Source organism: Coenobita brevimanus, chromosome 19 (assembly GCF_032717465.1).
Source record: "Coenobita brevimanus isolate Jiangsu-jjx chromosome 19, ASM3271746v2, whole genome shotgun sequence".
Classification (NCBI taxonomy): Eukaryota; Metazoa; Arthropoda; class Malacostraca; order Decapoda; family Coenobitidae; genus Coenobita; species Coenobita brevimanus.
In genome coordinates this window covers 28,707,328-28,718,776 of record NC_136972.1, presented here as the reverse complement: position 1 = coordinate 28,718,776, position 11,449 = coordinate 28,707,328, and the positions used below count along the sequence as shown (strand labels likewise).

The 11,449-nt window shown below is 41.9% G+C and overlaps 1 protein-coding gene across 1 annotated transcript in view; it reads left to right on the top strand.

The window, feature by feature from the left end:
• LOC145391732 (nicotinamide N-methyltransferase-like) overlaps nt 1-539 on the top strand; it is an 8,568-nt gene extending 8,029 nt beyond the window's left edge. Inside the window, exon 5 of the mRNA XM_080266267.1 lies at nt 342-539. Coding sequence (XP_080122393.1) covers nt 342-539 — 198 coding nt within the window. The remainder of the gene's footprint in view (nt 1-341) is intronic.
• Nucleotides 540-11,449: the final 10,910 nt, after the last annotated feature.

Sequence of the window (11,449 nt, the reverse complement as noted above, 5' to 3'; positions counted from 1 at the left end):
CTATCTATCTATCTATATCCATCCATCTAGCTGTCTATCGATTCATCCACCTTTCTATCTATCTATCCATCTATCTATCTATCTATATCTATCCATCTAGCTCTCCCTACCTATCCATTCATCCAGTCATCTATCTATCTATCTGTCTATCTATATCCATCCATGTAGCTCTATTTAGCCATTCATCCACCCATCTATCTACTTATCTATCTATCTGTCTATCTATCCACGTAGTCTCTCTCTCTCTCTCTCCCTCTCTGTCTCTCTCTCTCACCATCTATCCATCTATCTATCCATCTAACTTTCCTCCCTCACATTACTCCGTTTTCTTCCACTATCAGGGGGCGCTAAATAACACTACCTACGCACTGGGCTCCTCTTCCTATCCCTCGGTCCCTCTACGCGAAGCCGACCTACGCCACGCACTTCGGTCTGCCGGTCTGGAAGTGGTCTCGCTCAGGACCCTAGACCGCCAGACCTCGACCAAAGAGAAGCCTGCAGACCATGAGGGAGTGTTCTTTGTTGTGGCTACCAAGTGAGAGAGAGAGAGAGAGAGAGAGAGAGAGAGAGAGAGAGTAGGTCCTGTTTGTACTGAGAAAGAAGGCTGATCAAGGAAGAAAAGAGTTTGGAGAGAGAGAGAGAGAGAGAGAGAGAGAGAGAGAGAGAGAGAGAGGGGGGACAACTTACATACTAGAAATATAATAATTCTTCTACTACTACTACTACCACTAAAAATAATAATAATAATAATAATAATAATAATAATAATAATAATAATTCAGTATCTCGCTATTTCAACTGGGAAGTTAAGAAAAATAATTACATAAAAAACACGATAAAAAAAAAGGCAAAATATAAATAGCCTCCATTGCTATTCAAACTCAACTACTTTCACTTTAACTTGGCGCTAGTCACGAAGAAGTGCTATGGAAAGAATGTGGAGCCTTAGTATTGTCTTCTTTGAGTTTGTCACGTGAATTAACACTGGAATATGGTGCTAGTCACGAAGAAGTGCTATGGAAAGAATGTGCACTGTCTTCTTTGAGTTTGTAACGTAAATCAACACTAGACTATGGTGCTAGTCACGAAGAAGTGCTGTGGAAAGAATGTGTACTGTCTTCTTTGAGTTTGTAACGTAAATCAACACTAGACTATGGTGCTAGTCACGAAGAAGTGCTATGGAAAGAATGTGGAGCCTTAGTATTGTCTTCTTTGAGTTTGTCACGTGAATTAACACTAGAATATGGTCCTAGTCACGAAGAAGTGCTATGGAAATATCTGAGCCAGGTAAAGGGGAAAGGAGTATAGTTGTCTTGCCTTCATTTAACGTAACTGGACCACATTTATAACTTGAGGAGGGAATGAATCTCCTTGGTTACTACTCAAATCCTCAAAAAAATCTCCTTGGTTACTACTCAAATCCTCAAAAAATCTCCTTGGTTACTATTCAAATCAATCCTCAAAAAAATCTCCTTGGTTACTACTCAAATCCTCAAAAAATCTCCTTGGTTACTACTCAAATCCTCAAAAAATCTCCTTGGTTACTATTCAAATCAATCCTCAAAAAAATCTCCTTGGTTACTACTCAAATCCTCAAAAAATCTCCTTGGTTACTACTCAAATCCTCAAAAAATCTCCTTGGTTACTATTCAAATCATTCCTCAAAAAATCTCCTTGGTTACTACTGAAATCCTCAAAAAATCTCCTTGGTTACTACTCAAATCCTCAAAAAATCTACTTGGTTACTATTCAAATCAATCCTCAAAAAATCTCCTTGGTTACTACTGAAATCCTCAAAAAATCTCCTTGGTTACTACTCAAATCATCCCTTAAAAAATCTCCTTGGTTACTACTCAAATCCTCAAAAAATCTCCTTGGTTACTATTCGAACAGGCACTACAGTGATCATTCATAGTTACAGCAAGGTTAATAATCAAATCCCATTACAAATTAACCTAAATTATGTCATTAGGTCAAGCCAGAGTAATTAACGTTGCTCTATGCCTACCCCAAATAATAACTTCATTTATCAGTTACGCTACAAATAGCTGTTTCATCATCCTTGCTAAATTTCATCAGTTTTTGGTTATATTCTTGTTAACGGGAGATTAAAAAATAGATAAAAATAAAGGATAAAAATAAAATAGAAAGATAAAAAAAATAAAAGATAAAATAGATACAAAGATAAAATAATGTATGAAAAAATTGATAAGGATAAAAATAACATCGATAAAATAAAGATAAAATAAGACAAAAATTTGATAAAGGATAAAAAGATAAATAAAATAGATACAAGGATAAAATAACGTAAGAATTTTAAGGTGTAAAATAAATCGCTAAGGAAAGAGTGCTACGGTCTCCGGTGCAAATATCAGAGTTGTATTATTCACTGTAAGATGAAGGAAATACACTGACTAGATTAATACTTTATACATTTCCAGGTCATGCACACTTAAGTTATGCATCAATTTTAAAAGCTAATCTAGTTAACTTTTTCCCCATAATATTTGTCAGGAAGTTTGGTTTATGTAGGGTGGTTCGTATATAGCGCTCCACTAGACACTCATCTGGTTGTATATTGCGCTGTGGGATGGCTCAGTCTGCGGGTGTGGGCGTGGCAGTGGGATTAGGAAATGAATAAATGGGTGTGGCAGTGGGAGTAGGAAATGAATAAATGGGTGTGGCAGTGGGAGTAGGAAATGAATAAATGGGTGTGGCAGTGGGAGTAGGAAATGAATAAATGGGTGTGGCAGTGGGTGTAGGAAATGAATAAATGAATGGGTGTGGCAGTGGGAGTAGGAAATGAATAAATGGGTGTGGCAGTGGGAGTAGGAAGTGAATAAATAAGTGTGGCAGTGGGAGTAGGAAGTGAATCAATGGGTGTGGCAGTGGGAGCAGGAAATGAATAAATGGGTGTGGCAGTGGAAATAGGAAATGAATAAACGATGCAGGATAGACACTGATAACGCCGAGTGAGCCGTCCCCTCGATACAGAGGAAATAGCCAGTTGGAGTGGAAGAGAAGCGCTATACATGAACCACCCCGCACTGCCAACTTAAGTATTAGCAAACTCTCTGTATACTATTCAGATGTACGGAAATATGATAAATAAACAATTCTCTAATGTAAGTATCCTCCACTTTATCCCCTAACCCCAAACAAACACATCAGAAATACATTTTTTTATTATTTCTATTACTCATACATTAACTGTCAAAATATCTACGACACATATTATTCTCCCACCATACACAACTCCTCTTTATTAATTTCAAATCGATTTACAACAAAAATAAACGATTCACAAGCCAAAATATTAAGTTCTACATGCAAACAGTCATATCTTTCACGAGTGGGCTATCAGTTTTTCATCAAATATCCAAGTTTTATCCCAGAACAACAGCCAAGTACACTAAACTGCCCCTGAATTATCCAGGATTAATAAAACTCTAGCAGAGGTGAGGGTGAAGCATATATTTGTACAGACTTCTATGCCAGGACCAGCCTAGCGGTACAACCAAGCTAGTGAAGGTGTTAGTGCGTATTTACAATGGTTAGTGTGATGATCATATGGCCTACTTGTACAAATGCCAGATAGATTTAGATTTTTCTTTCGTTTCCTTGAAGATTACAGATAATTCACAGGAAGCTCTGTTTTCATTAATAAGTAAAAATTTTATGGTGAAAATATTTGATGGTGGCTTAGCTGAGTGATGAATTAACTGACACCACAACAATTCAGTAGGTAACTCTTCACGACACCACGAATACAGTAAACACAGAGGAAGGAATCTCTAGTTGGCATCTGTACAATAGCAAATCTTCTCATTTTACCTCCCCCTACCTTACCTTCCTATATAATTCATTGTTCGTTCTTTGTGGTCCATCGAATAATAGTTGGCAGTACAGTAACGAGAAAAAAGACTCTGTAGTTCATAATAATCTAATGTACTTTAGCGACAGACAGTAATAATAACAAACAAAACTAGGATAAACACATTATTTCACTATTATCCTTGACGCCTCTAAGAGAATCAATGAATAACATCACTAAAACGTTAAAAAATACCCACAAGAGAATAAAAAGGAAGGCAAGGAGAGAATATATTAACAGAAACCTAAGACATACTGAAACCACATAAATTCCACAGAATTTATGGCAATATTTTCGCGTAATTTTCCCTTTTGAAAACTGTACCAGCAGCTTTCCACCGCCCATAACAACTACATAATACAACCAACAACAACACTACGATGCAACAATCAACTCTGCAAATTATAAATGTTAAATAATGGCTAAAAATAAAGCCGTAATTATTTCATTCAATTATGCATAAACAAAATAAGAACAATAACAAACTCTTACCTTACTACGAAGCTAACAATCCATAACAACAAAGATAACTAACAAACACTTTAGATAATCATATTAAGCTGGGCTAGCAGATCTTACCAGCGTACGGAACGGTTTAAAACACAGCCAAAGATGCACCAAAATAGGCTACGTTTGCAAAATGTACTTACCTTGCACCAGCCAGGTTAGACACAGTGTTAGTTTTGTCTTGGCAGTTCGTTTTTATATATACAAATTACTGGGAAAATTCAACATTCTGGAGGTGGTTTTGTTAGCATGCCTATTTACATACACCTGGCCTCACTACCATGCAAAAAAAATAATAGCAATAGCTTAGTAATAATAGTTTTGTTAATAGGATGCAAGAGTGTGATGGGTCTGAGTGTGTTTTTGAGAATGTACAAATGAGGCAGTGTGTGTGTGTGTGTGTGTGTGTGTGTGTGTGTGTGTGTGTGTGTGTGTGTGTGTGTGTGTGTGTGTGTGTGTGTGTGTGTGTGTGTGTGCGCGTGCGTGCGCGCGCGCGCGCGCACTCACTAGATTACGTGAATATTTATGTAATCCGTATTAAAAGTTTTGCTGACGAATTTCAAAATATCGCATTACTAGATAAACCACAGACTTAGTTTTCCATACACACACACACACACACTGAGAATATCTAGTGTTAGCAATATTTTTCATGCATAAATCAGTATGCTTAGTGTAATCTAACTGGAATATTTGAGTATGGAGGGCCAGGCTGAAGATAGGGCCGAAAAGGAGTAGGTCTACCACCATTCCACTTCGGCTGATTGTGATAGTTGGAATGTTGGTAGTTTGAGTCTTTGGGTCTGGAATTTTGGTAGTTGAAATGTTTGTAGTCTGAATGTTGGTAGCTGGGACTGTGATAAGGGCGATTGTTGTGGTTATTGGTGCGGTGTTTGGTTAGTGATTTTGGCGGCAAACCCTGCGTGAAGCCTGATGGCGGGGTGTTACGATGATCATGGTAGAAGCTGTTTTGCCTTCTGGCCCCATGCACGCCCGCCAGCACCATTTCTCCCATCGCAGCCGCAGACGACGATGATGATGATGATGATGGATCCACTACGTCCGCCACCACAGCACTGGGCTCACTGTAATGATCAAGATAAGTCATTAGATCGTCCCATAAGCATCGTACCCCGCACCCAGCAGGCACACCAACCCCTAATATCTGACTGCTTCCTTTATTTCGCGTCCCGGTACTCCTGTTAGTGTTATAATCTCTCATCCCGTTGTTTCCCTGTTGCCTGTTGCCTCCATATCCTACCCATGAGCTACTACTACCGCCAAAATGCTGCTGAGAGTTGCCAGATGTTCGCCAGCCATCATCAAAGCCATGTTGGTAGCCCTGGAGAAAGCCGTGTTTATAGTCGTCTTGGAGATATCGGTAACTTTCCCTGTGAGTACGGCGGTCAATTTTGGGTGAATTACTTGTTCCCTCGTCACTCAGGTCAATAATAAGGCTTTCAAAACCGTCACTAACACCTGCTATGTCTTGGAAGGTGTTATTATAGTCGTGAGGATCCAAAGCCGAATCAGTCCACTCCGAATCATCAAACTCCGAGGTGAAGTAGTGATCAAAGTCTGGAAACTCGAGGGAAGAGTCGAAATGAGGCCAAGGGTCATATGGGTTGTCGCTCCCCGTCGTAAAAGTTGTCTGTGGGTCGTCCGGGGGTGGAGTCGTGGTCGTCTGGTCGTTGTTTTGGTGATGGACGTGGAAGGTGTGGTTTGGGTATTGAGTGACGGTTATGGAGTCAACGTCTGGGTCATCCGAGCTTTCAAACGCTTCACCAGATTTGAACTTGTCATCTGCCGTGACAGTTTCAACATTTGTAGGGCCAGTTTCTTTTTTGGCAACTCCAGTTTGAGCTCCATTTCCTTCGAATAAATTAACAGTCACATGGACGGACTTTGAGGCCGAGGAAGAGGAGGAAGAGGAGGAGGAAGACGAAGGCGAGGACGGAACCCCATATCCAGATCTACCCCTACGAGCCAGCGAGCCTCTTACCTGACGGAGATCTCTTGCGGGACGATTTTGGCTGTGGATCCTTCTGCGCAGCCTTGGGAGCAGGTTGGAGAGTCCACTCATCGTCCCGTCAACGAACTGGCGGAACGTGAGCCTGTTGCGGTTGCGGTTGCGGTTAGGGCGTGGAGCTGGTCTCTCCCGCTGGGGTTTTTGACGAGGTGCATTGGGGGCGAGGGCGCTGCCTTCGATGGCGTTCTGTCTGGGAGGCGCTCTGGGCACGGGAACTCGGACTCGGTTCTCTCTCAGTGATCCGGGATCCACGCCTAGTGTCCTGTGGGGCAGAGAACATGGTATATAAACTAAACTAACGGGTGAATCTATCGTAGTTACAAGTTCAAATTAGACCCGAACCTCCCATAAATATAAAAAAGAATGTGATAAACAAGTAGGCCTACAATTACTAAGCTCTTGTCACTTTAACTTGGTCTAAAATTCCCATCTCCTTATCGTGGATGCTGAGCTGTAGAGATAAGTAATAGAATACCAAGATCCGCGCGACGCTGCAGAAGTCTACGGGAATGAAACGCCCCGCACAGAAACTACCTTGGGGGGTGACTGACTTAAATGCCAATCCAAGAGACGTCCCTAAATCCAAAACGAAAAGGAGAGAGAGAGAGAGAACAACGACCAGTAGAGCAATAATCACAAACTACATCGTGCCAAAGAAGAAGAAAAATAAAAAGAATTAAAAAAACAAAGAGGAAGGATATGAAAAAAAACACACACAACTAAAACAAGAAAAAAAAAAACAGGATTAACAGTCAACAAAATATACCAGAAAAAGAAAGAAAGAGGGAAAACAGAAAATGCAACTCACTTCATCATTCCTTGTCCAATCCTGCTGGCCATGTTGTTCATCCCGTTCACCCACCCTTTCACCATCTGCTGAAGGCGGGAGGACTGTCTCTGGCACCCCCCTCCACCCACCAGCACGCCCACAACCACCACGGCCGCCCACACACGCTAAAAATAAATCAATAACTAAATAAAGAGGGTACAGCTAACTCATCTACACCCACTACACTCAAAAATACACCTCAGCCTCCAACACAGATGCCCACACCACACGCTGGCAGGAGAGTTAGGCTAATTCTGTCTCTCGTAACTACACATACACTTATCCTTACTACAAATACACATAATACAACTATACAACAAAAGTCACTACCACCACCATACACCGATACATCCACCACTACTACTGCCGCCTACACCACACCCTGAGAGAGAGAGAGAGAGAGAGAGAGAGAGAGAGAGAGAGAGAGAGAGAGAGAGAGAGAGAGAGAGAGAGAGAGAGAGAGAGAGAGAGAGAGAGAGAGAGAGATGGTATGGCAGTAAAGAATCGAAAGGTGATGGAAGAATGGGACTGAGATAGAGATAGAGAGAGAGAGAGAGAGAGAGAGAGAGAGAGAGAGAAACAAGGACAGGGGAGAAGTCATGAAGCGCTTAGCCGTAATGCTCACACTTGGGCCTTTGAGCCTGTGTCGGGATATTCGGCCATTAAAAAGAAAGACAAGGTGCCACAGCCCTGGGATACAAGGCCACTGCATCACCCAGGTCATCACAACTACCTGCCCTTAGTGTTCCCCTGGTTATTCATTGCCTCTCTCTCTCTCTCTCTCTCTCTCTCTCTCTCCTTCTTCTTCTTCTATTTCTTCTTCTTCTTCTTCTTCCATCATCCTTCGATTCTTTACTGCCATCCCATCCCCCCCTTCTCTCTCTCTCTCTCTCTCTTTCTCTTCCCGCACCAGGACTCGAACCCTGGATCTAAGGAGCTGGTGTCTACGTAGCTATCACTGGCACTACAGCCATTCTCACTACCATCACTGCCAACTACATCAGAAGCTGGGGAAAAGAAATATTTGATTTTCCTTCATCCCTTTTGTATCTGTCTCGTACTGTGTGTGTGTGTGTGTGTGTGTGTGTGTGTGTGTGTGTGTGTGTGTGTGTGTGTGTGTGTGTGTGTGTGAGAGAGAGAGAGAGAGAGAGAGAGAGAGAGAGAGAGAGAGAGAGAGAGAGAGAGAGAGAGTGTGTGTGTGTTAATGGAAATAAAACGAGAAAATACAAAACAGCTTTCAAATATAGCGTAATTATAAGGAAGAAAGACAGTAAACAGATAAAAAAAGTGTGTGTGTGTGTGTGTGTGTGTGTGTGTGTGTGTGTGTGTGTGTGTGTGTGTGTGTGTGTGTGTGTGTGTGTGTGAGAGTGAGAGAGAGAGAGAGAGAGAATGAAAGAAAATCGCTCGCTATTCGTGTATGGCGTGACTTGCAGGAGAAAGTTTGCATTGGCTCCAGGCCGTGGTCAATGGGGGTACTAAATCTCTCTCTCTCTCTCTCTCTCGTAACAGCCCAAGGAAGGGACCCCATCAAAGCACCCACCGTCACTAAGAATCTCGCAGGGGAAACTTCACAGGAAAGTTGGAAATCACTGCAAAATTACCTCCTATAGTGAAAGCATCCTCGTAACTCCTAAGGGTAAGTGCAGTTGCGGACAAAAATATCTATACACTTTCCTATACTCCTTTCACTTTAAATTAGCCCCTCAAAATTGCTGCCTCTCTATCTTGAAGGCCGATCTATTGCACATGTAGACTAGATTTTGGTGCTAGTCACGAAGAAGTGCTGTGGAAAGGATGCAGTCGTAGAATTGTCATATTTCGGTGCTAAGGGGAATTATGCTGTAAAGGGACATGGTTTTGAGAATGGAAAGGATCTCTCTCTCTCTCTCTCTCTCAACCGCAACATTCTGGGTCATTTACACACCACCAATCACAGTTTCACACATTCCGTCCATCTCATGCTGACTTTCCCATCATCCCCTTACTCACCCCGCCTCTCTCTCTCTTGCTCGTCCTCTTTTACCATTCATCCTCTCTCTCTCTCTCTCTCTCTCTCTCTCTCTCTCTCTCTCTCTCTCTCTCTCACACACACACACACACACACACACACACACACACACTAGACTAAACATAACCTTGCACCTGAAATACTCTTACTCACATTGTAAAAGGTAGTCAGAGCAGGAAGTACATAAGTAAAGCCCATTACTTCGATTTCTCTTTTGTAGTAGCAGTAGTAGTAGTAGTTGTAGTAGTAGCAGTAGTAATCGTCGTCGTCGTAGTAGTAGTAGTAGTAGTAGTCGTAGTAGTAATAGTAATGAATAGTAGTAATGATAATAATAATGTGTGGTTTTGTCCTTATAAAATACCAGTGAATTAGTGTTTACAAAAAAGCATGTCAAGGTGTACATTTTTCCACCTGTGACTGGATATAGGTTAGGCGGCCCCTTTCCTTAGTATCACTGCTACCTGCGCGCAACAGATGGCACCACAAAAACAGTAATTCAATACGCTGGTGTTTATATGACATTTATATAAGACCTCCCTCCATCTGTGTGTGTGTGTGTAATTCACCGGGTCGGTCAGAGTCACTTGATGGTCGTGATCGTCAGCTTTTACCCTCCCGGAAGGGAGCTGAGAGCTCATATAGTTCCATCTAAGGGCAAGGCTGTGACCTGCACACACTCACACACCCGTCCCCTTGCTCAAGGGGGACAGTAACCGCCCACTTCGTCAGTTAAACTTTTCGCAACCTGAGCGAGGAGCGAACTCCCGTCCACCAGTTGTTGTCTCTAAACTCTTCCATTAAGTTTGGTAAAAATCGGACAAAAAGTGTCACTTACATCTCATAGCCGGAACCTGCAGACATGTATGGAGCCGACCAGTCAGCCACAGCTTTGTGATGGTACAAAACCACTACAACGCCTTTGTCGGCAAGGTATGAGCGAGGGCATTTAAATACGAAAGCAATTAAATGTCGCCTTACATCCCGAGGATGCCTAGAATATACTGATGGCTATCTACCTACCAAGTTTCATGCGTTTATGACAAAGTGTCTGGCCTGTGGCCCTCTTTTGAAGACTTTCGACATTCCGCACTTGGCACGTGCCATATGTACCGCCTGGGTGTGATGAAACCAGTCAAAAACAAATCTTAAAGACTTGGGCTATTATATGGTGCAAACCACGCAGTGATCGGCCCTGTGGTTGCTGAGATATAAGCTGAAAAGCGTCACGGTCGGGCCAGGTCCCGTATTTCTTGTTCAGTATGCGTATTCTCACCACCGCGAACCCTCTGCCAGGAACGACGCTCGCCCCGTCGTTTCAAAACTAACCACAGTTTTTTTTTCGAAAATATGCCCAATCTGTTTCCCAGGCAAAATTATACGGTTTCTTTTTCAACTAACCTAACCTAGCCAAACCTAACTACCCCACTAGGACGGAAATATGCGGCCGGGTCGTGCAGCTCATATATGAGAAAATGCCACTACTTGACGAGAAATTACGTCACTCTCCGTAGCCGAAGTCCTTTGCCATTACGTCACTGAGTTAGTTATTGACGAATTACTACTATAACGACTCCTATACTACTACTACTACTACTACTACCACCACTACCACTAACATAATCATCATCATCATCATCATCACCACCGTGTAGTATATGCGGGTGTTTCACAGTTCATTTGAAATCATGTCGGGCAAGACAATTCTCTCAGAGCTGCCAACAATGAAGGTACACAAATCACACATACGCCCTGACACCATGTACTGTATTTGCCTCTCGTAATGTCCATCATTCGTGAAACAACAAACTGAAACTGGTTAAATTCATATGCATACAGTCCCAGGGTTAAAATTCTCACTGACATGCAAGAAGTTACAATAATCTTAGAGTCTCCTACAAGCCACTCTTCAAAATTCTGCTGTGGTCAGAACTAAAAGACTTTGCACGTTAGATAGCCTCTGATAAATTAATAAAACTCTTCTGTGAAATACTTTGTTGATGGTGGTATCAAAGGGAAGGCTTAAATCTGTAACATAATTATCATCACCGTGAAATTTACTGAAAACGGATATGAAGTATGGATCTTTTTTTATTTTTTTGTTAGCTTATTCCACCTTGAGAGGCACATTAAAGAAAAATGTAGAATAATAACCTCATTATGAACGTGGTTTGATCACTAAAGACAGCTATTCCATGACAGACA